Source organism: Ambystoma mexicanum, chromosome 5q (genome assembly GCF_040938575.1).
Source record: "Ambystoma mexicanum isolate Mex_15411 chromosome 5q, UKY_AmexF1_1, whole genome shotgun sequence".
Classification (NCBI taxonomy): Eukaryota; Metazoa; Chordata; class Amphibia; order Caudata; family Ambystomatidae; genus Ambystoma; species Ambystoma mexicanum.
Genome location: NC_090933.1, coordinates 921,047,693 through 921,068,952, shown reverse-complemented (window position 1 = coordinate 921,068,952; position 21,260 = coordinate 921,047,693). Strand labels below are relative to the sequence as shown.

The 21,260-nt window shown below is 42.7% G+C and overlaps 1 protein-coding gene across 1 annotated transcript in view; it reads left to right on the top strand.

Moving 5' to 3' along the window:
- Positions 1 to 21,260, top strand: part of RGS22 (regulator of G protein signaling 22) — a 1,706,064-nt gene that overhangs the window by 327,398 nt on the left and 1,357,406 nt on the right. Inside the window, exon 7 of the mRNA XM_069621432.1 lies at positions 7,008 to 7,140. Within this exon, the coding sequence (XP_069477533.1) occupies positions 7,008 to 7,140 (133 nt within the window). The remainder of the gene's footprint in view (positions 1 to 7,007; positions 7,141 to 21,260) is intronic.

The following is a 21,260-nucleotide window of genomic DNA, read 5'->3' as shown; positions in this document are numbered from 1 at the left end:
ACCAGCGGTATGTTCGAGGCTATATTAAAAAGTGGTAGCCTCGAACAATGGGAAAATCCCATAGGAATATATTTGCGGTCGAATATATAAAGTAGTATCCACTGCCACCAGCCAAAACTCGGTCAGTGGGGACTGGACAGTGCCCCCTCGAACAACAGACCCCGGGGAAATCGAATTGCCCCGACCAGTACGTTCACAATAGGATGGTTTGTACTGGTTCTGTTCACAATTTGCGACTAGTAAAGCCAATGGTGACTTTACATGCCCTGGGAGACAGTAGTCAGTCCTAGGGTATGGAGTCGGTTTGGGGGTCGCTACGACACCCCTGGGTTACTGCACGGAGGGTGCTGTGTAACCCACATATCAAAAGCACATGAAACCCTATGGGGAAAAGGACCCCATAGCCCATAAGCACATACAAAGTCAAAGACATACCTCAAATCATGCCTAAGAGTGGGAGGAAAAGAGTCTCACTCTTAGCAGGAGAAAAAATAAACCCCAAAAATCCAGCGAAGCTGCTGGGGGACTCACTAGGTTTGGGAAATTAGCCTTAACAGAGAATTCTCCCTAACACTGGAAAGACATGGATTTAATGGCCTTTCAATATTCAATTGACCCGGACGTACCTTAGCTCCCTCTGACTCATCACACACCTCTAAAAATGTCACCAGGCTCTGGACTTACGGCGGATTGAGCACCTGATGGAGGTGTAGGGGTAGAGCCAAGTGCCTCTCCAGGAAGTCCCGCCCCTATTCTGCCTATATGTTGATAACCGGAAATTGCGACATGTGCAATACCAGTAATGATACCTATACCGCGAAGAGTTTTTGAGGCAAGGCATCCGTTGAGAAGACACTATGAGAAGTATCCCCTGAAAGCTGATGGCCTCCTGAGAGGAGCGCCTGAAGAAGTGTGAAGACGTGAAAAGAAGAATCTGGTGACATCACGAAAAGATGAGTGACCCAGTGAGAAGGGTGGTCGGAGGAGAAGATGCATGGACCATATAGATTCTGATGTTGAAATAAAGAATTAAGTAAGCTTTCATGTGCAGAATGATGATAGCTTTGTGAAGAGCACTGCACAAAAACAAGCAGTTTTGCAATTGTACAGATGCTGTAACGCAAGTAGACTAAGTATCCTTAAGGCTGGCTATATGTACTATCTAGGCTATTCGCGGTGCTGCCAGCACATGTATATAGAGTTCTGGACATTCAATGATACAATTTTGTAAGTGGAATCTCCATGGAAGAAGATGGATTGGAAGCTATGTTTGTGTCGCAGCAAAGAATAGGCTTGAATATGATGCAAGACCAAAGAGATTGTCTGGCTTGATGTCAAAGACTGGAAGCAGCCAAGAACTGGTTATCAGCTGCAAAGAACAGTAAAACGTAAGAAGCGGAGGCATCCCTTTTTATGTTTCAAAGAGAGAACATCATGAGTGCCAAGTTTCTTCATTAAAGACTATTGAATGCTAGAATACGAGCAAATTCACGGTCTCTGATCACGTGAGCCAAGTATGAGAATAGATGGGGAGCATGGTGTACCAGACAAGAAGATAGCAAGTGCCTACAGGCCCTTAGGCTCCCATGGGCGAGGAGCTACCACAAGGCCGAGTTCAAAGACCATGTGAATGGCAGACGGCATGAGTGATGAGAGATATGAGGCTAATTGGGTGGGAAGATTAGGTCAAGGTCGCTCATCAGCACCTGGGGTTCCATCTTATGTGCTGCTAGAGCATTTAATGTTCCAGAAGGGCACAAGCATGCCAACCAATAGTATAAGGCCATATAATGAAGAGCCTTATAGTTTAAGAGCCAATGAAATTATGTGTTTCTAATAACTGTTGAAGATGACTTGCACTATTACTTTCACTTGGGGAGGGAATGAGTGCCCTCCTGATCATAGAGAGCCAATCACGATCCTGTCCTCTATAGAAGATATACTTAGACGTTCCCCTTGAAACACTTATAATCTTTCGTACGTTTTCTTAGTTTACCACGTAGGATGGCGTCACATATGATGAGAATTTGCTATACAATTGTGATATTTTTATGATAAACTTGGCGAATATGCTGTGCGACGTCCGTTGATGTCCATTGTACTCCCTGTTTTAGATAATTGGTAATAAAACAGTAAATATTTGCCAACTTCCTGAGTTGCTCTTTCTGCTTCATTGAAAGTAGTTATTCTCGGTCCGATCCATAGTACGTTATGTTACCTGAGTAAAAAGGGCCTCCGGGTTCAGAGGCTTTCAGGAAGACGTTCACATTAGTGGTGCTCCAAGCCACGCCCCCTACTGTCAAATAATTTTGAAAGACATTTATCAAGATTATTGATCCTGAAAACCTGACACAAAATTAAGTTAGATCAGTAGTATATTTTAAATAAAATCAAACACTGGCACCCCTTTTCTGTTGAATGATTCTGGCAGCCGTGCATGATGGCGAAGATTGGTGCAATAGTGATTCATCAGCTTGCAAAACCATCTGCTGCCCATCAAAAGAGAATGCTTTCAGCAAGTAAAAAATTATGAATGGGAAAACATGTGAATGGCATAAATATTGTTTTTTTTTAATTCTTTTATTAGTAGTATCAATTCATGTGCAAAAAAAACCGAAATACTGCATAAGCAAAATATGAGAGTCTGCTCGCTTGATTGATGCCTGCATTTTAAAGTTTCATATACTTATCACTAGGAAATGTATCGACCTGTTTCAAAGGCCTTGTTCGTTTGGTGGGTTTAAAGTGTATACCAAAATGTTTCCGTACAAACTGCAATTTAGGTTTTGCAGATTAATTTTAAAATAAGCAAAATCTGGATATGTGTTCATGTGATTAGCTTTGAGAATGTTCTGCTATTTAACTCAAAATTTGATATTTCCACTTAACCTGGGGTCTACCGTTTGCTTTTAAAAGATTGAAATAACTATGTTTTAAGTGACATATTACGAGCATGAGAGGAAGGAACATTGTGCTCATTCTTTTTTGCAAACATCAATCATTGTCATGCACAAGTTGATAATAGGTCAACAGTACAGGAAGGCATTATAGCATTAACAACCATTACTATAGGTATCGTAAGTAGTATGCTTGGATAATTCCCTAATTCCCTTTAGATCAAATCACTCTGTTGCTCAGTTGTTTCTTCAACAATGGCCCATTCACCAGTCCCCAATAGCCTGGAACTGCTGTTTCAAAGGGAAGAAATGTCATGTACCTATAATGCTCCACAGACACATTCCTATGTTCCTCTGTTTGCCATATGCAGCCTCACTTTTCTTCAATTGTCAGTGCAAGCTTACTTGTGGTTTCCTTCAATTGTCTTTCCTCCAATTGTCCAATAAACATACGGTGGGAAGGATAAAGTCAGCAGTTTGACAAGTTTAGAGATTTGAGAGTGCATGCCTATGCTCGGCTAGTGGGCCTTTATTGCTCAAACCTACCTCAGAATGCATGGGGCTTCTGTGAAGGCATCATGAATTACGACACAGACAGATTCAAGATTCAAAACAAAGTGCTTTATTAACTCAAATATCAGGATGGTAGAAGGCCTAACTTGCCCTATGGGATTTCCCTACCTGAACAAAACTAAGGAAAGTCTGAGTCAAAGAGTTCAACTTAAAAGTGTGTCTGCTTCACACCGCTCCGACATGCTCTACAACAGCACCTCCCAACCCTCTCTGACATGTCAGACTGTACCCCATTGGAACGGAACATAGTTATAGAGCATATTCAGGCTAAAGTCACCACAGATATGTACAGTGTTATCACCTCCTTTGCCACACCAGAATTGGTACGATTAAAGTCAAAATGGGAAACTGAAGTGGGAGAGATCATGTCGGAAGACTAGGTCCAGATCCTAATGTACCCCCGTGAAGTCACCATATCGGCCAGACTACGACTAGTATAACTGAAGATATTACACAGAATCTACTACCCGAGGGTAGCCTTGAACTTGAACCACTGGGGTAAAATTTCTGACCCTAACTGTCTGCGCTGCCGGGGGGAAGAAGGAACTTTCTTTCACATACTATCGGAATGCCCAGTAATCAGCCATTACTGGCAGCAATGCTGCAATGTCTTATCAAGGGTCCTGAACCAGACGATCTCCAGAGATCCCAAACTGTTGTTACTAGGAGCAGACAGTGAGATAGATATGTCAAAATACGAAAAGCTCTGCCTCATGACTACAACAGCAATAATCAAAAGAAACATAGCATGGCTATGGGGGGCAGCGGAACCGCCGCATGTAAACCAGTGGATTACGGACATACAAATTTGCATCGCAATAGAAAGGAGGGTTTACAGAACCAGAGGTTGCCCTGAAAAAGCAGATAAGATATGGCAACGCTGGGAAGACACGGTGTGAACTCCTGAACTTTTAATACCATAACACCATAGGATAAGGGATATGGACATTGCTACAGAAAACCTGCTATAGAACAAGATACTATTACACTGTATATTATATATTGTATATTGTATATGGTATGTGATCCTTCTGAATGTGTTTTCCATCCAACGTTATTATTATTATTAAGTGTTGTTGTTTTAAATTCTGGCCTCGGAAGGACCAGTGGTTGTATGCTATAAAACCAATAAAATGTGATATAAAAAAAAAAAGTCTGTCTGCTTCCAAAACCTATGCTTTCCCTCATAACCAGTGGCGTCGCTAGGGGGTGGCCTGGGGGGGCCGGGGCCTCGCCTATGAAACACTGCCCCCCCACCTAAGACGAGCACTGACCATGTTCTCCCCCTACTTTTGTCTGTGCCCCCCTACTTTTGTCTTTGGCCCCCTCTGTGCCCCTCCTAAATTTGATTCCTGGCGACGCCACTGCTCATAACTAAAGCTAAACAGTGTGTAGGGATTTCAATTATCAAAGAAATAGTGATCAACATAAAGTTCCAAGTTTCTTCCAGCTCTTAGCTTCTGTTTTAGCTCTCTTTCCCCAAGTTCGAGAAAGTTCCACAAACGTCTCAATTACTCTTTCCCACTCAAGGTAATGCAGTTCCACACACTCTTTTGGGTTCCCTTCCCCAAGTTCCAAGCACCACAGTTCAAAGAAAAATGGTCCAGTTACTTCATCTCGAGACAAGTATAACTCCTCACGACTCCCTTCCCCAAGACTTCAGCTCCGTCACGTATACATCTTTTAGTCTGTCAATCAACAAGATTGAACACAATGCAAGGTCAGCTTGACCATGTTGCCTCACCATTCACTGGCAGTGCCCCTTCTTGGCTTACTCCACATTGTCTTTTGGTTCTAACATTTCAGGGCTCACTGGTCTAGGTGCAGTTGTCAGACCACACGGCCCATCCATCACAGGTCACGCAATCGGGATCCCTCTCTTTGTTGGCCTCTTGGCTTTGTGGACAATATTCACTCTTCTCTGGCTTCTCCTCAGTAGCCTCCTGGCTCTACCAGAGTATGTCACACACCTCCTGCCAATCTTGGGCCTTGTTGCACTGCATTTATCTGTAAAGTTCACTTTGTGGTGGTCTTACTCCTGTCCCACCTTTGTATGTCAGTCTTTCACACTGGTGCCCCTTTCTTGTGTGTTGTTACCATACAGGCACTTTCCCTTTAGCTGTGTTTGGTGACTTGTTTTGACCACAAGCTGTGCTGTGATTTTAATATTCAACATGCTCAACTTCAAGTTTCATTCAATGTTTGATATTCAATCTGCTCAACTTCAGTTTCATTCAGTTTGGCGTTTAACAAATGCTCAATGTGCTCAATTTCAAGTTCCCATTAGGTTCTGTATTCAATATGTATTTAGTGTGTGGTTCCGCTGTGGCTTCCACTGTTTCTCCCAGCCCTGCTCGCACATCGGGCTTGTCTTGTCCTCGCTTGTTGCTCTGCTGCCTCCTTCTGGACGAGGACAGCGTCCCATTCTCTCCTGCAGTCCTGCTGCCCCAGCAGAGGCTCCTGCCCATGCAACGGCCTAACTACCCGACTCGGCCTAGACTGGGCAGGCTTGCTGGACTTCGTGCCGGCGTCCTGGCTCCTCCATAGTTCCCACCACTGCTACCTCTTCTGAACACGGTTCCATGCTGGTCTCCTTCCCACAGGCCTCCCTGTTTCTCTCCTTGCTGCACATTCTGTCTCCTTTTATACACCTGTAACCTTTTGACAGGTTGCAGGTATGTACTTCCAATTGGATTTGTCTGACCATGATTAAGAGAACATGCCTGACCTTCACTACACTTTGCAGGCATCTTCCTCGTCCCAGTACTAAGGTGGTGACATGGCCTAGTGTGCTTTACTCTGTCTCCTCTTCTCAGTAATGTCAAGTGTAAGATGGCGGACAATTAGGGGAGCTGGCTTATAAAAGCCCATAAAGGTTGGGGGAGGGCCAGGTTGTTTGTCAATGGGAAAAGGGGAATACCATGTCTCGCTTTAGGGCACCCCACTCCAAATCCTCAAGGACCCTCCAATGAGGTGATCCTGCTTCACTTCTCCTCCCCCAGGGTCAGGATCCAAAAGCGATGGCCTTTCCCTGGCCACCTGCATAGTTGATCCGAGGGGAGTAGGAGTGAGAATACCCTCAGGTTTCTCTCACTTTATACTATATTAATCATGTTCTGTTATGGAAGAATTAATTCCCAATTATTCATGACTAATAACTCCAAAACAAACTTCTGATAGCTCATTCCTATCGCATGGTCAGCAAATGGGGTTTATGACAAATTTAATTTGGCATTAATTTAATTATGATTTTAAAGTCACATGAATGTGGCTGAGAAAAACTATTTTCCATGTGTCACGTAGTTGATAACATTATGTGACCTCCTGAAATTGAACATATTTGTGTTTTTATCTTGGAAAGTGACGCACCATTTCAAAACTTCTAAGGAGGGATATTAGAGTACTGCAAATATTTGTGCATGTACGGAGCAGGTAGTCACAACCAGGATTATCTGTAGAACTATCCAGATGAACGTGTGTTATGCAATAGCAATAGCAATGAATACCATACAAAAAGTATTTTCTTTATTTTTTCAGGCTTCGTTTACGCAGACAAAAGAGTGGTTCACGTTAGCAAAACAAAGTGAACAGACAGGAACCACTGATTCATTCCCACGCCCTTTGGCCTGGGGCCCATCACCCTCCAGTAGCGGTAACATCAGCAGACCACGTAAGCTTCTGTGCAGTCAATTGTCAACTTAAATATTTGTAACCTTTCATGTTTTAGGGTATGATTTCGATGGGCCTGTTGTGCTGCAGATTTGCAGCTGAATTATTTTCTCATTATTATTTATTCTATTGCATTTGCGATTTTAATCAAACCTTTCATAATACGTCTAACATAAATAAATAATCTTCAACAATAATAAAAATGTATCATAAAAAAACGGAATGTCCTCTCAATATTCTCCCAATAAAGGTAGACTGTCAAAAGTGAAGAGTCTTACCCACTCAACAATCTATACCAAAACAAAACATTTGATAATTCATGAACACATCTTATGAAACGTTTAACAACCCCGATATTTAAGTCATAAAGAACTGACATTTTTTGTGCACATTTGCTCCAAACTCTTAGTGTAACGAACATTGTTCCAAAAACGACAGACCTTGTTTTATCTAGGGGCTCCAAGCACTGCTCTTATTCTCTCCAGGCTTTTCAAATTGTTTAAATGAAAAAGCATAAGGAAGAGACATCTTTGCCTCTTTTGGTATTTTCATTCATCAGCAAATCTTTTTATGAAGCTTTCTCACCAAATATTTTTTCCATTCTCAAGGCGTACAATATCTGTCCAAACTTTGCCTCGTCTATTTTAAATAATAATACTGTTTTCTCGATCACATGTCTTGGATATAGTCGGATTATTTGTAATTCAATTAGAGTAGTTTTAATGGGGACATAACTTGGAAGGTTTAAATGGTTATCCATTCTTCTATTATTCTAGCCATTTACTTACTGGTTTATTGCCCAGTTAAGTTTCATGCAAAGTATTATGATTTATCTTCTGCAAGAAGGCTAGGCTTAATGGCATAAAGGAATACCCACCATGTTGTCGATTAAAACTTTGTGAATTATCTACGGCTGGGGCAAATTTTTTTTTTCTCATCTTGTTATTTTGCTGTTCAGATCGGGAAGTAGTAAGTAAAAAGCCAAACATAGTTCTTTTACTTCCTCTAATTGAGAGTAATCCAAATACCAAATATATTTCTAAACACTTTTTTTATTGTAAATGAGATTATTTGTGTTTTCTTTTTATTTATTTCCAAATCATTTGTCTTTACATATGTTTAAATTGCTGATAGATTGCGTTGCAGGCCCACTTCCATATGATCAAAGATAGATAACATTGCCAGCAAAGGTCAACCAATGTATTAATAATCTTCGGTGGGGTATTTGTTCCTGATTATATTGCAACCCCCAAGACAACGATGTATAAGTGAAAAAGACAGGGCGCTAAGACACATGCCTTTTTCAGTCCCCAATTAGTAACATTGTGCCTAGACATGTGTCCAGGCCCATCCAATCTACTTTTTAGAGTGCAACAATGGACCAATCTTCTGAGTTTTGCGCACAATTTAGATCAATGTATGTGTTAAACATAGCAGTAAAATACATAAATGCTGCATACAGTGATGTATTATTAATTTTGAGGATGTTTGTTTTTATTTGAGTTATATTTAGTCAATTATTAAGCGTACCCGGCCCTTATGCCCTCTCCATAATTGCATTTCTCTTAGAATGGCTGCTGAAAATATTTTGCTTGTCATAAAGCATGGCAATCATACAATAATTACGTGGGTGAATTGTGTCATCTTTTTTTAATATGAGGATAAGTATCCGTTTAACCAATGTGTTTGTCAATGTACAAGTAAGCCTTATCTCCACAAATAATGTCGTTAGAATAGAGCTTATTCTTCTGGTTTAGATTTCTTAACTCATCTGGACTGGGTGCATGTGCTTTTTCTAAAGCATTAATTAGATACAAAAATGTCATTGTAATCGAATTTTGAGTCCAAAATGTGTCCTCTTTCTTTGAACATCTTATGTTTGATTATATTTTTATGATTAACATTTTATTCAATATGTAAAACCCAAATTTGCTCCCCAATGCCATTTGATTTTGAGATTGATTGACTATATGCTATTTTTGTGATCTTTTTTCAAAATGTTTTCAAATCCTTTGTTTCAAGGACTTGTAACACAGGTGCAAATTGCCCACTCCTGGCCTTTGTCTCATCTGTTTTTTAACCAGGTCTTAGAACCATGGCCTTACCTCGTTTTAAGAGACGGGTTCTGTTCTTTGATGTTCATTTGATCTGCTTTGTCCATTCTAGAATGTTCTTCGATGATATAATAGTAAAGGGTCAGTTAACCTTGCATCCATTTTCTTTTACAGCAGGAGAGGTAGCTGATAAAAAAAATCCATTTGACTAATATTTCTTTGTCACACTCATACCCTGTTTTCTCTATTCAGTTGCTTCAGTGAATCTTGCGGCTTGTCTTGATATTACATCCTCTTTCAGTTTTAGGAGGATCAAAGAGTGGTCACTAACTTCAGTCTGTTTGCTGGATCTTACGTGTACATCGCATATGGTAGTGCGGTACATATACAGGATTAATGATTAATGGTTCACAGCACCACTTATTGCCATTGCTCCCATAATTCCTCTTCCCTGCATGAGCACAATGGCGACAGAAGATCACAGTGGAAGCGGTAGTTAATCATGGGCATTTGGCAGTGTTTTTTGTTAACAAAGGTTCTGAGACCTCAGCTCAGTTAGAAACATCCAACTGTGATGAGGCAGGGAGGGTAGCACTGACTATGACACCTCCCGTCCAGAAGGTGGCAGATGGCTGAAGCACAACTGTAGACTAACATTGAGCTCATTGTGGAGGAGAGCCCAGTGTCAACTTTACAGGCTGACGCAGAAGAATGTTCCACTTTGTCATGGATAACCCTACAGCTATTAGTCTGCTGTACTGGCAGGCTTAAGACAATTGTACAGCACCTACATTGTTGCAGAATGACAAGTATGTAAGGTGCAGCCATATTTTATTAACCTCATCTATGATGGTCTTTACGGATGCCACCTGTCTTTGCTATCAAGATTTGTGAGGTACTGTATATATTGCATAGCCTACATATGGTGATCCTCATTACTATGGATTTTCACCTATGCACCAATACTCACTCAAGGAGGTTTCTGCACTCCTTAATTATGCCAACCAAAGGAAACTACCATGAAGGAGGATCAGTAGGATTGTGAGTATCAGGATAAGGGAGGAGGCCTTGTGCAATGAGGGTTACCATACTAATCTAGCCATTACCCTAGGGTCATCACTTATCCCAATCCCCATTCTATAAGTACATACTGACCACATTACAGTGGTCGCAATCCATAGTACATAAGGACCAAAACACCAGAATGTAAAGTCTCATAGTGTCAGCACCTTAAGGCATCAATGCGACTTGAAGGACAGAGGTAGATGACATTCCCACATCAATTTTGCAGTGGCAAATAAACATAGATGCCAAAGCTCAGATTGAAGCTCAGGTTTCTGTCCTGCAGACATTGGCCAATGGTACTCTCGAGGTGTCAGACCACGAATCCCCCAACCCCTGTGGTTGATCAACCTTGCACAAAAGGGCAAAGGAGAATACTCTGCTTCTCAAGCATTGGATCTTTCATAGATTAACATGCTATGAACATTCCCCGTCATCAGGCTGGGAATCCTCGGTTAACTTTTTACAATAGTAAATAAATAAAAATAGGTGTCTCTTTTGTAGCCCACTGCCCTCCTTTTGGGTGCTTTGGTCCCCACCAATAGGACGTTGACTCTAGCTCCTCTCCTGCAGCCTCCCTTCAGATTCTAACCGCTTCTCATCCTGGAAGGAGTCCTCATGTTGGTTCTCCTCAGGGAAATCTCCACATCTACAATTTCTACATCTTCACTGCTTCAAGTTTTGGAAATACATCTACAGGATCATCTCCTTGAGCAGATAAGTGGAAAAGGGGATAGAAGATGGAAGGGAGGAAGTACCTGCTTGTCCCCTCACCACCCTGCGGAAGAGTGTGAGATCTGTAGAGGTTCCAGCACAAAAACATTTAAAGACAGGCAGAGACGTCTGGCTAAATGAGGGCCATCACCCTCCCTCAGAAGCAGTGTGTTCTAGGAGCCTAGCAGCCCCCAGGTGCTTAGAAAAGAGAGAGCCTATGCAGAAAAGTCAGAGGAAAGGCCTTGTTGGGATGGGGGACGATCGTCCCAGGCCCCCAAGCGGTTTCAGATGAGGCAAAGACACATAAGTGTGGTATAGGAGCTTGGGGAAGGGTGGGGGGGCTGCTAGGGGCTAAAGTTTGGGTGGGTTTATTTATTTATTGTGCAGTTGTAAGGCACTTATACATCAAGAAATTGTGTTTAAAAGCACCCACAGGGCAAAGGGGAGGGAACATGGGAACAAAGGGGAATGAATAAACTGATGAACAGGAAAGGGGCGGTCCTACTAGGACTTGTGAGCATTCAGAACGTGCAAGTGCAGGGAGAAAGAGAAGGGGCAGGGAAGGCGGTCAGTGCTAGGAGTTCCACAGAGGAAGTGCCAAGGAGTCAGTTGTGAGCAACAGTAAGTGCATGGCAGAGATCGCTTGGTACAGAGTGATCACCTGCCAATAATAAGTGCAGGCCTGTGAGAACACAAGCCAGTGGATGCCCAGGGGCAAGTGCTGGGATGGGACAGAAGGCTGTGTGTGATTGGGCGGAAGGCCTGAACCCAGAAGGACACACAAGGTCCCATGCCACCAATCTCAGCGACTGTGGGGTATTAGCATGCTAGTGAGAGGGAGAAGGAGGAAGAGAAGAGGAAACTCTTGAAGAGCTTCTGGAATTTGAGGAGATTTGGCTTAAGATGGAGAGGAAGGGGGGAGGCTGTTCCAGAGGAGGGAGCCAGCCGAGGGGAGATATCTGCCGCCAGCTCGCTACTTAAAAAGCACCTGACATGCAGAGAGTTGTAGATAGATTGGTCATCGGCCCCCAGATGCCTTATGGATGATGCAGAGGGATTTGAGGGATTTGTATTGGCTCCTTGCAGCAACCGGGAGTCAATGGAGGGACTTTAGGGCTGGAGAGATAGGGTCCCTGGGCTTGAGGCCAAGGATAAATCTCGCAGCCCTATTCTGGACAAGCTGGATGGGGTGGGGAGAGTAAGAGGGTAGATTAAGGAAGAGGCTGTTGCAGTAGTCTAGCCTAGAGAGTACCAGAGCTCTAGAGACATTGAGATTTGGGGGGAAAATGAGGAAAGGAAGGATACCTCTGAGGAGGTGGAGTTGAAAATGGGACTTCTTGGCAAGGTCCAAGATGTAAGGGAGGAAAAAGAGAGAGGAGTCGATGATGGCTCCAAGGCTTCAGATGCAGGAGAAGGGGCAGTGCCCATAGAGGGTGGCCAGAGTGAAGGGAAGAAATAGGGATGGGAGTCCCAATAGGAAGGATCTCAATCTTGCTGGCTTTGAGGCAAAGATCATTGGAGGCAAACCAGGACTGGGTAGCAGATAGGCAGTTGGGAATGGTAGAGGAAGTAGGGAGAGCATCAGAGGGAAGTTTGAAGAAGAGTTGGGTGTCATCTGCATAATACTGGAAGTGAGGGGAGAAAGTGGAGATAAGGTGAGCAAGCAGAGCAAGATAGACATTAAAGAGCCAGGATGAAAGGTTATAGCCCTGGGGAACGCCAGAGGTGGCAATGGAGGTAGGAGAGTAGAAAGAGCCGTGGATGACCTGTGAGGGAGGGTCAGTGAGGAAGGAGGTCAGCCAGTCCATTGCCCGCTGAGAGATACCAAGGGTATCGTAGAGCCATTTTATGAGGATGGAGTGGTTGACTGTATCAAATGCAGAGGAAAGATCAAGTAGACTGAGGCAGTGGGAGAGTTAGTGTCAAGAGATGCGAGCAGTTCATGATTCGTGTAAAGAGTGCATCTGGGACAAGACGCCGTCTTAGAAAGCAGCAGCCATATTGGAATCGATGCCTAAGTCTGTGCTGCAGCTAAGATCATAGGCCCAGGCCACAAACGTGGAAACAAACAAATGCATGCGGGAATATGTTGTATCATGGGCACCGGTGATAAAAGCCAGAGCGCCAAAGATTCATAGACCTTTCATTGTCTCAATGTTGCCAGCAGTCGTAATCAGGACTTTTTAGTTCAAGCTCCAAATATGGTTAAAACAAACCTCTGGGAGGCAGACTGGAACACTACTGGTGAATGATTAATTAAATATAAAATGCATCAAGATCTGTCCCTAGAACATAAAAAGTGGGGGCTCATACCACAATACCTTAAAACATTTCCTAATGTGAATTGGAAGCAGCAGGGAGCTCACTTAATGTCGCCAATTGTATTTTGGAAAATGTTTGTGTAATTTCAGGCTCAATGATGATGATTTGTTTTGGAAAAAGATCTTCTCTGGTTAATCTATATTAATAACAATTGCTGCGCTGAGAATTCTAAATCATCTTACTTCCACCAAGCTATAATTAGGATCTGTAGCTAGCATTCTAGAATTGTAGTTGAGAAGATCTTTTGGGTAACGGTTTAAACTTAAGAAATAATGCATTGATGTTTATTATTGTGTATTTTTTATGAAATGTTCAATACATTTTATGAATGCCCTGCATGTCTATGAAATACGTAAATTAAATGTTATGAATGCCTAAAGTGTAGGCACCTGATAGGAAATAATAAGCTTGTATTCTCTTTGTTAAAGATTTAATTAAAACCATGACACAATAAATAAATAAATAAATAAATAAATAAATAAAGGCTTAGTTTGCGTTGGGAAGACGTGCTGTCTGTGCTACTGACCTGGGGGCACGTGGAAGAGACAAGAAGAAGGTGAAAGCCTTCTGAGGACTATGGGGGTCATTCCGAATTGGGCGGTAAGGATTTACGGGCACCGGTAAGGATGCCGCTAAACCCTTACCGCCCTATTCCGAGGTCCCTTAGCGGGTCCCAGCAGGAACGGCTGGTCTGACCAGCCGTTCTTTGCGGGACCTGCTAAGGGACTTTGGAGCTAATAACGGGCCAGCAATTTGCGGGCCCGTTATTAGCGCCTTCCCCATTCCCATTGAGCCATATGTGGGCTCAATGGGAATGGGTAATGGTTTACTGAATGGCTACTTACTGGGTTCTCGTAGGTCGGAATGTCCCGGTAAGTCCCCATTCACTGAGACTGGACCCGGACCCAGGTTTGGAGGCAGCCATGGCGCCATGGCTGCCTCCAAACTCATAATGACGCCCTATATCTCAGGCACTGCTATGGTACTGCATGTGAAATACGCTGCAATAATCATTGTGTGTTGCAACGACCACTTTACTGTGTACGCCAAAGGAGATGCAAGCTCACTGATGTAGTGATTCTTCCCATGGTTCCGTTAGGCCGCAGCGGTCTCGACAATGGAGAAGGTACTGCAAGAACTAGACCGTTGTCAATTCTAGTGTAAACCAAAGCTGTACGGCAGGCTTTTTGAAGGAGAGCGTATCAGCAAGCACATATTTTTTTAACCTAAAAAACATTGTGACAGATAAAAATATTACAAGTACTGACTAATTCTCTTAACCTTACCTGCCACTTGTTATATAAGAGTGCAAGGGACGTCACAGAAGCGAACACATCAAAGTTAAATGTGCAAATGTCATTAAACTGGTCTTTCCTAACTGAAGACAATGCATGGGACACAAATCCCATTTTCTTTTCAGAACATGAGCCATCAATACACGTGAAGTAAATCAAATGGGAGGTTTTGCTGTAGCAGTGCATAAATGCAGAGGTTGATTGTTCGACACAGATCAGCAGATTGCCAAGTGCGTGTGGAGAATATCGCCAATGGAATTTGCACTTGGCTGGGCTAATTTTGAAACAGATTCTTCATCCTTAAAATATGATAAGCAGCTTCCCGGAAATTCACGCCAGATAACCAGGATCCCGGAAGTACCAAGGGAGACGATCACCCATAAATATCCGACCAGAAATCCATCATCCAGAAACACTTTCCAAAGTATAGAAAGGAAAACCTTTTTATAACAACCAACCTCAAACCGAAATTCAACAACAGAAACAACATTATCTTCATGGAATATGAGAGGGTTCAAACATCCCCTCCCAGAGGGTCCTATAAAACAAAAAGAAACAGCTATAATATGCCTCCAAGAGACTTAGCTATCCACAGAAGTGGTCTGCAATGGGTTTTCCACTTTCATGAACCCGGCAATCAAAGCACAACAAGGCAGACCATCATCTGGCATGGTAATCTTGACTAAGATAGACCCCAACTGGTCAATTGTCAAAAAGAAAAATATCCATCCATGGGCCCAATACATTGTCATCTGTATTTTGATCCCGCCATCCAAACCAGAGCAACCTCCAAATAAAACATACTTAACAATCTTCAACATCTATTGGAACGCAATGTCAATGACTGATAATAAATTCATAGATTCCATCTATGATGAGTACGATAAAATAGCAAACTCTTTCGTGCAAACTGAGTTTGTAGTCGCTGGCGATTTAAACATCCACCTCTACAACTCTGAAGGAATTTGTCTAGACACCCAGAAAATATCTTCAAGAGCAAGAAAATGGACCAAAGAGATAGAGATCCGCAATTTAACCCTAACAGAACAACCGTTAAACACACATGGTCAAATGCCCCCAACGTGGTCCCGTGGTAACTCCAAATCGATTATTGACTATGTTTACATCGCTGAAGGAATAAAGAACAACTTAATTACCACTGAAAACTCTGCACAATCTAACAGCGATCACTGTCAAATCTCAATAACATGGCAAACGGAACAAATCGAGAACTCGATCCTGGACCTCCCAGAACTTGCAATAAACAACAGACTAACGAAACTAAGAATAAAACAGCATCAAACAATCGACTTAGTATCCAAATTTGAAAGATCTTCAATGCCTGACCATGTAAAACTCAACTATGAATGGGTACTCAGGGACTACCAAAAAAATACGACTACTGAAAAAACTGAATACAACAGCAGCAATTATCGCCATAAAAAAAGTAAAACAGATTTATTCTAACTCGCTTAAATCAGTCAAAGGATCATTGCAACAAGCTGACGCTGAAGCTATTCTAGCGGCAATTAAAGGGAAAAATACGAGGCAATTATGGTCACTTCTAAACGGAAACAACAGAACAACAAACATGATCCAAGAAGTTGATCCAGAAGCGTGGACTGCACATTTCAACACCTTATATAAGAACAGTGCACATGCAGAGGCTATCCAACAAGAATCCACCTGCCCAAAATGGAATCTGAAATGGGAAACGGGGGACATAATTCAAACCATTAGAACTCTAAATCCATCAAGAGCGCCAGGTCCAGATGGATTATCAAACGCAATCCTGAAGGCTGCAATGGAAAATTGGGCTAGCCTCCTCTCCCACCTGCTCCTTATCATTGAAAAAACCCAACGAATCCCACATAGCTGGACAGTAGCCATCTTGATTCCTATCTACAAAACTGGTGACAGAAAGAACCCACATAACTACAGACCCATAGCCTTACTCGACCCGTTAGGAAAACTTTTTGCGAACTTTCTACTGAAATAACTCACTGATTGGACAACAAGCAACGGGAAAGCTGAAAAAAGGCAAACAGGATTCGTAGGCAAAATCGGAACCAACGTCAACTTGATAATACTGAGCCTCCTCAAATACGAGGCGGCATTAAGAAATCAACAGGTTTATGCGGTTTTCATTGACCTAAAAACGGCATTCGATTCAGTGAACAGAACCAAACTATGGACCAAACTGACAACATGGGGCTGTCCACCAGCAATTCTTCACCCAATCAAGCAACTATACACTAATACCTCAGTCCGAGTCAGGCTAACAAAACAGGGTAAAGTCACACAACCGATCAATACCTCCAACGGTCTCAAGCAAGGATGTCCCTTGGCCGCCTGCCTCTACAATCTATACACCTACGACTTTGTCAACTCAATCAAAGATCCACTCTCAAATCCTCTGAAACTAAATAATGAATCAGTTCTATCATTAATATACGCTGATGACATCACAGTCATGGACAAAACCCCATCGGGTCTACAAAAAACTCTGGACAAAGTAGCAACCTACATGACAGCCAATGAACTTCAGATCAACATAAACAAAACCAAAGTAATGAACTTAACAACCCAAAAAACAAAGAAGAACCGAAAAATCCCAAAGTTCTATCTTGAAAGCAAAGAAATTGAAACAACAAAATCCATCAAATATCTAGGGGTAATGGTTAATGTGTCATCCACGGAACAACAGTGGAAAATGCACATCGAAGACAAAGCCAGATCCCTAGCCAGACTAGGTCGATTCAATCACTCCAAATTCGGGACATATTCCTTTAAATCAACAATCATCTTCTACAAACAAAAAGTTGTTCTCATATTGACCTACGCTGGCGAAACCCTGGTAAACAACCAAGGACTGAAATGGCACCTCTACGAAGCAATATTCTGGAGGAAAACACTAGCACTACCAAAAAACTTCCCCATGACAAGGATCCGTTTCAAACTGGCTTTGGAATCATTACAATCCATAATATCATGGAAACAGATGGACCTCTACAGGAAAATAATAAGCCACGAAAAAAAAATCCCAGCCATAGAAATATTGAAAAGCAAAAAAAAGCTACAAATGCAACGATTCTCCAACAATGGACCAACAAGGTCAAGACTCAAATGCAAGCTGAAGGCATCACAGAAGAAACGTTAATGAACAGGCAACAACACGCAAAGCTAACACTACAAAGGAGCGACTGGATAAAAACTCTTGAAGATCAGACTAAATATAAACTCCATCAAGTATGCGAAATAGACATAAGAGCCCTTCATGAACTTCCACCATACTTGACCTGTTTTCCAGATCGACATACCCGAGATCTCTTCTTAAGATTCCGATTGAACATCTTACCAACCCAAGACTATCTGAGTTTCACCCAACAGACAGAAATCAAATCCTCAGACTGTCGCTTCTGCCAGAGCAACGGAACCAAAGAGACATTGTTCCATATCATCATGATTTGTCCAGCCCTACAAGAAAAAAGAAATCTTTTCAAGGATTTCTTTAGAATATCAAAAAAACAGATGACTACAAAAGAACGCTGGAAACATCTGCTAAAAGGCAACGACAAACATCTAATTCTAACGGCCATTAAATGTTGGATCGAGACCGAAAAGATCACGAAAAAAAAATAAGAAGTAAATCTTTCTTTAGCAATTATATTAACGATTCTTCGAAAGACAAATATAATGAAAAGTTTGGATTACCAAACATACCATTTTAATACAAAATAAAAAAAGATAAGCAGCTTTTAAACCAAAGAATGGGTTTGAGAATAGTCCATGCCTAGCAAAACACCAACTGGAGATATTTTATACATGCATTCATCGCTTTGCAATTGTGGCCACATGGAAAAGGTTTAAGAACTTGCTAGACAATTAATGCAGCAGAAGTATGGATTAATGCTTCCAAGTGCTATATTTAACAGGGGTGGTTTCCTCACTCCCACTGCCCAGGATGGTTGCAGAAAACATGCCAGCATGGTCCTGTACTCTGTCCCCACCTTCCTTGTATAATTCGAAAACATCCTTCTGTGAATAATCCTGTGAAGTCATTACTGAAACCCTGATAATGGCCTCCTTTCAGATGGCCAGGCAAAGGCAGCCGCTACCTGATCCTGACCCTGGGGGTGGTATTATGAGGGAGGATCATCTGGGAGGAGACACATATTGGGGGCAAAGTGGTAACTCCATTAACACCTGATTCTTCCAATCTCCCTGAAACACTAATGGTATATTGTAAAGTGGACCCAAGTAGTGAAACTACTAACATTCACTGGCGTAACAGGGGCCCCGCCAGCACGTGTCCTGGGAGGGGGCCGGCCCCACTGGAGAAAAAAAAAAGAAAAATATTTTTTCAATACATTTTTTTTCTTCTTGAATTCACTCTGCATTCATAAAGAAATTATTTCTGTAACAGAAATAATTAATTTATGAAGGCAGAGTTACTACAAAAAGAAACTTTCTTTTTGAAGTTCGAGGGCTCTGCCCTCCCCATGGCATGGAAGACCCTAGGCTGGTGGCCTCCATCTCATGGGCTGGGGGAGCCCTACGACTTCAAAAAGAAATAGTTTATTTTTGAAGTCATTCTGCCTTCACAAAGAAATGATTTCCGTTATGGTTCGGCCCTTAACGGGAAAAATGTCTTTATGAAGTCAGAGTGACTTCAAAAAGAAACAATGTGCCTCACTACAAGTTTGGCGATAACTGTGCCAGTGCTACCGGCAGGTTGCCGCCAGACCCCTAATGATTTACCGGTGCCCAACTTCCTGGTAACACTCAGGGTCCGGGAAGTCAGGCGCCGGCAAATGGTAAGTCCCTATTTCTATAGAGTCCTATCAGAATCTATGGGAATGGGGGCCACGGAAGCACTGGTACTGTTAATAATGGTGCCGGGCAGGACGGCAACCACCTGTACAGCTGGAATATGCCGGTCCGGAAAACAACGGTGCTGGTAAGCTTACCGGCACCGTTGTTTCCGGACCGGCATAGTTTTAATGAGGCTCAATTTCTTTTTTAAGTATTAGGGCTCCCCTCAACCCTATAACGTGTGAGTGAATGGTGAAAGCGTGCCCACTTAAATGTATAGGTGGCTGCCTTTGTGAGTGTATGGTGAAAGGGTGCACACTTAAATGTATGGGTGGGTGCCTGAGTGTGTGTGCCTGTATGGTGAAAGGGTGCACACATAAATATACGGGTGGCTGCCTAGGTGTGCCTGTATGGTGAAAGAATGCACACTTAAATGTATGGATGGCTGGATGTGCGTGTGTGTGTATGGTGAATGGTGTGTGAGCTTGCGTTCAAGGGCGCAACAAAACCTATATTTCAGGGGGCTAACCCTTCAAATGTTGGGAGAGGCGCTAACTTCATGGGCGGCGGGGGAGGGGCAAACTTATTTGTTTGCGGGCAACTAATTTCTTTATGCATTTTAATGAGACTATTCCAGTGCAGCTTCAATGTTACAAGCAGTTAACTCTCTCCTTTAAGGTTGAAAGCACCCACTTATGGACTGTTGTGAGAATGAGGGGTCTCCTGTTCCCACTCTACCCTTCCAATCACTCCCCTGGCATGCAAGTATTAAACCTACATCACGATTTTAATTGCCTAAAAAGTTTGGCATTTGAATGCAGGTACTAACAGTGAAATGCTTTATGTTAGTAATTACTGGGCTCTTGTTAACAGTGAAACCCAGGTGCCATTTAACATCAGTGTCCTGTTCTGTCTGGCAACTGCTCTGAAGGTCAGCCAGGTCGAGTCAACATAGCCCCCAATTTCAGGGGGTGGGGTGCTGAATCCCAGTCAACTCAATGGTGTTGCACCAATACTTGTGTTTAATGCCTTGATTACTCATTACTCCTAGCCCTATTCTTCCTCGTTCCAGTGTGTATGAGACAGTACTTGTGTATAAGGCACGCTGCCTTATACACAAGTACTGGGATGAGGTAGAGGTACATGGAGGTAATGCCTGACTTAGCTACCTGTAATCTTCATTACTCCTAATCCCACTCTTCCTCATCCCAGTACGATAAGGAAGAGGGAGGTTGAGGTAATTCTGGGCCAAGGAGCTTATTTTGGAGGTTGGGGTACGGGTGGGAGGGAGAGGGTGTGTGTGGGGGGCAGGATTATGCAACACATCATAATGGTTGTCCCTGTCCAGGCTAAGCAGGCATGATATGTGGTATTAGTGGCTAGAAAGGCATTTTGGTGCAGCCAGTCTAGTCCTTCCTCAGTTTGGTATGGCTTTTTTAATTGGGCATTTTTGATATAGCAGTCCTGCTAAGTGAATTACCTGGCTGGACTGCCATTTGGGTGCTGCCAGTTTAGCCATTTCTTACTGTGACATTGTATATTTTTCTGGACATCTGAAATCAAATGATATGATATAAGTAATTTATAATGCACCTGTACACAAGTGTTTCTAGGTGCAACAAGACAAGGGAGGGAAGATAGAGGCAGGACAAGACAAACAATCTTACTAGGCCTTGTGTCATTCAGATCGTGCGAGAACGCGAAGTGCAAGGGGAAAGGGAGGGGGGAAGTGGAAGGGAGAGGAGAGGGAAAAACAGGGCAGCAATGCTCTGAGGAAGTGCAGCCAAGACAGCGCGGCTCTGGGTAGTGCAAGGTGAACAAGGGACTGAAGGGTTACAGTTACAGCCCCTAAGTGCCTG